Genomic DNA, 4774 nt, shown 5'->3' on the forward strand with positions numbered 1-4774 from the left:
AAAAAACTCCAGGTACATTCTGTTAGTTTTATTTTTTAATTTTATATTTTTAAAAATTATTGTGCTAGTTACAAAGAATTTAATTCAATTATCAATATTTCTAAACCACAATATAATAAATATTAACTTTTTAATATCTTTTTCTCTCAGCTATGATCCTATTGTTTTAATGATGCTCCTAGAGGTGGTTGTTGATTTATAATATTGTACACCTAAAATTTATATAATGTTATCTCAATTTAAAAATTGAGGTTTTCATTGAAACTTTAAAGTCACTATTGCAGTCGAATTCCAAATGCTATGGTTAAGAATGTCAGCATTATTCAATTTCTCTAAAAAATGTGAACTTTTCCTCTCTCAAGTCTTCTAGACTCTTTAAGCCTTACTTTTCTGAAATATACTAATGATAGGCTTTTCTATTTAATAGTCCCTATTCTTTAGGGGCAAGTTGGTTTTATTCTTTAGTAATTTTCCCAATAATCACATGTATAAAAAAAACATATAAATGTTTAAAGTTAAAAAATATTGTTACCAAGAGATGGATTGATCACAAAGGCACTGAAGCTTAAATTTTAGGAAACAACATTGGCCCAGCCTCCTTCTAAGTCTGGAAGCAATATGGTTTTTCAACCTTGTCATATATGTCTAAATATTTGAAAAAAATAAAGCTTTTAATTGCATTCATTAAATTCCCTATATGTTCTCTCAAATTTCCCCTTGGTATGTTAAATTGGCTGTGGTCATTTTGGGTATCTGGCCTTAGGAAACTGAATAGTGAATACATTTAATTTAAATAACTGAGTTTAGTAAGTAACAGAGCTAGGTTCACAAGCAGGTGGTGGATCGTAACTCTGACTATATCGGCACCAATAGGTGTTTGACTATTGAACAATAAGGCATGACTATCTATCCTCATTCAACAATTGACACTATACTTTAAAATTATTTCCCATTTCCCACTTACCTACCTGCTTCCAATATATTTTTTCTGATTATTTTGTTACTCTATTCTACATGTAACACTATTCAAATTGAATTATTTGTCTTTGTTAAACCTTGGCTTATGCATTTCTCTAAGTCTAAATTGGCTTTGCCTAATCACATCTACATCAATTCTTATTAATGTACTTCTGATTGTACATTACTGATACCAGTAAAGAAATCATAAAGCTCCCAAAGTGACTAAATAAGACACAATAGTTTAGTGTGTCCTTTTAAGTAATATTTAAAATTAGTTATTTCACAAAAAAAATTCAAATACTCTGATATTACAGGACATTATTAAAGAAATTGGTAGAATTTTCCACAAATTTGACAATAATCAAAAGTATATATCATATCAAATCAGAGAATATACAAAATTCATGTTAGATCCCTAAGCCCTAATATAACTGCATTCTGAGATAGGGCATTTAAGGAAGCAATTAAGGTTAAACAAAGTCATAATACTGGGGCCAAATCTGCTAGAATTGCTATCCTTATATATCAATCTGATGGAACTACTCACTTGTGCTTGTTCTGGTACTCACTGCCTCTCTCTCTCCCTTTCTCAACCTCTCTCTCATTACTATAGAAATGTAGACTTTCGGCCCTCCCTGGTGGCACAGTGGGTTAAAGCACAACACAAAGAAGCTTAAGCCACTTCTGTATGAGATCAATCCCCGCCTGCCCGGAAGGAGATCCACATGGTGAGGCAGACCTCTCCTGACCCGTCCGCTACTCCCCTCAGCAGTGTGCTTCATCCATCTGCCTGTTCTGCTCCCCACTCTGTTCCTGGTGAATCCTCTCACCCTCCACATCTCTGGTCTGTACTCCAGTTCTGAATGAATAAATAAATAAATCTTTGAAAAAAAAATGTAGACTTTCCTATGTAAAACAAGTGAGGGCAGCATCAACGTTTTATCCTTCCTGATTATCAAAACAATGCACAGTTAATGTAGAAAATTTAGAAAATCAGAAGGGTATAAAGATGAACTATATAATCATTCATAATCCCACTACCAAGAATCAGCCACATTTGATATTCTTTCCTATTTTCTTTCAGACATTTCCTATATATTAGCCAATTTGTATTCCTAAAATTATTCTGATAGATAATTTTATAAACTGCTTTTGCATAAATTTTATTTTAGAAAGATTTTCCATTAGAATTTATCTGTAAATATCATTTCTAGTGGTTATGTAATTTTATACTAACACTGTAACTTATTTACCAAATCTACTATTGACAATTAGATTAGTTCTCATGATATACTATTTTTAATTTACAGCTCAAGTACTTAATTCAAAAAGAAACTAAAATGTGAGGCTAGAACCATAATAAAATTGGCTTTCACTAGATCCCATGGTTGGTCCATACGCTATGTACTATTTGAAATTATCAGCAAATTTACCATAATATAGGTTGCAAGCTCAAAGCATTGAAGTTCTTGCTTTAGAAATTACATAATATAGAACTGTGAAATCTCAACTCATGTATTTTTTGTATCACAAGGAAAAAGAGGCTTCACACAGAGTAGGTTTTCTGTATCTTACTAATAAAAACATAAAAATAGTAGTAGAGATTTACAATATTTTGGATACAGGAAGACTTAGGGGAAATGAACTAGTCTCATAGGTGACAGAAGTCCAGGGAAGGTTCCTAGGCGGTATTGGGTTACTAGAAAAATCAGAACACATTTTTTCCCAATATTTTTCAAAGAAAAATATGTCATGATTTTCCAACAACCTAATAAATCCATGTCTGCATTAACCCTACTGATTAATGAAAATTGGGTCTTATTTAGCAAATAGCTTTTAACATATCAAATTAAATACCCACTAAAAGATTTTTCAAAGGAAATATTAAGCTCCTTTAAAAAATGAACACTTTAGGCCCTCCCTGGTGGCGCAGTGGGTTAAAGCACAGCACTGAGAAGCTAAAGCCACTTCCGCATGAGTTCGATCCCCGCCTGCCCCGGAGGTGACCACATGGTGTGGCAGACCTCTCCTGACCAGCCCGCTGCTCCCCTCAGCCGTGTACTTCGTTGATCTGCCTGTTCTGCTCCCCAATCTGTCTCTGGTGAATCCTCTCGCCACCCCTGAGCCTCTGGCCTGTACCCTAGTTCTGTATGCACAAATAAATAAATCTTTAAAAAAAAAATGAATACTTTACCCTAAGAAAGGAATGTGCTATAAAAGAATGAATACAATATATGCCAGCTTGTAAAACTTTTACTAGTTTGTAACATTTGCATTTTCACCCAATAATTCCAGTTCTGGAAATTGATATAGATATTTGTCAGATACAAAAAGTTTCATGCATAAGATTATTTGTTAAGTATTTTTTGCAATAGTGAAATATTAATGATGACATAAATTAGCATAAAGGGCTCTTGTGAAATAATTAATAGTATATCCAAAATTTATAATGCTATACAGATAATAAAAACTAATGAGGGAGCTTTCTGTACTAATATAGCTAGCCACAATGTACTGTTAAGAGCAGAATTCAGAGTTTTAACTTTATGTCACCATTTCTATAATAAAGAGGAAAAAAGCTTTCAAAGCATTATCAAAAAGCTAACATTAACAATTTCTATTTTGGGCAGATAAAGGAAGGAATGAGAGAGGTGGGGAGGAAGATAATAGCTCTGCTTTTGATATCTGAAACATGTAACTCTCAAAAAATAAATGATTCTAGAAACAAATGTTACATTATTCTAAAACCTGTCAGAGATATGTAGTTGTTATCTGGGTGGTATCCATCTAACACTGTTAGGAAACACTTACTCTGACTGATATTTGTTTCACCATGTTCCAGAAAGATGTAGAGCTGAAGAACAAGTTGTGGGCAGCCTTCCAAATAGGTCTCAAACAGCCTAAGCAAGTTCAAATCAGTCACTCTATCTATAACTTCATTGTCGTCATTGCTGAATGTGTCATCTTTGCTGCATTCAAAAGCCACATGATAACCCTTTTTCAAGGCAAACCAATACCTGCAAACAATAACACTTATTTTAATATTTTCTTTGTAACAGGTATATTAATACAGGCATTTTGAGAAAAGCAGCATGTGTTTATGAATAAAATTTCCCAATAACCTTCTTTACTATAAATTTCTGTCAACTTTGTGAGCATCTCATGGTGGCTTTATTATTGAGATTCAGACTCCATAAACTTTAATTGCATGTGATTGCACATCAGCATTATTAAATATACATGATATCATCATCACAAATAATTATATGCGATGAATAGATACTATTCCCATTTCACACATGGGAAAGCTAAGGCAAAAAGAGTAGAATGACTTACTAAAAATTACACAGAGTAAGAGACAGGCTAGAATCCAAACCTACATCTTACAATTACTAGTCTTGAACATGACTTTCTGAAAGATAAACTACAATGTTCAATTCATACAATTTATCTTAACTATAAATGCAGATAAATGTCCTCATGATAATAACAAGGTTGCAAATAAGATTGAATCTTCTTTTAATTTAATCTAGCAATTAGTAGCTACAAGGTGCTACAAGGTTCTTTGATCATTACAATCCTAGAAAATACATAAAATCTTAAAGTGTCTTAAAATATTCCTTGTTCAGTCTATTCTTTGGAAAAGATTTTAAAATGAATAGGACTTACCATTAAGCAAGTAAAATTAAAAACAAAACAATGAAATAAATGTGAAGCAGAATTTCAGCCCAAAGCTTATCATAACTTTACCTGAACCTCAGTTTCTTCATATACAAAATAGGCCCTCCCTGGTGGCATAGCGGGTTAAAGCACA

General features: G+C 32.7%; 1 protein-coding gene across 2 annotated transcripts in view; it reads right to left on the bottom strand.

The window, feature by feature from the left end:
• XKR9 (XK, Kell blood group complex subunit-related family, member 9) overlaps window positions 1-4774 on the bottom strand; it is a 65194-nt gene that overhangs the window by 2690 nt on the left and 57730 nt on the right. For both annotated transcript variants that reach the window (XM_012723106.1, XM_004679809.2), the window contains one exon: window positions 3772-3977. In XM_012723106.1, coding sequence (XP_012578560.1) covers window positions 3772-3977 — 206 coding nt within the window. The remainder of the gene's footprint in view (window positions 1-3771; window positions 3978-4774) is intronic.

Source organism: Condylura cristata, unplaced genomic scaffold (assembly GCF_000260355.1).
Source record: "Condylura cristata isolate star-nosed mole 26May11 unplaced genomic scaffold, ConCri1.0 scaffold00009, whole genome shotgun sequence".
Classification (NCBI taxonomy): Eukaryota; Metazoa; Chordata; class Mammalia; order Eulipotyphla; family Talpidae; genus Condylura; species Condylura cristata.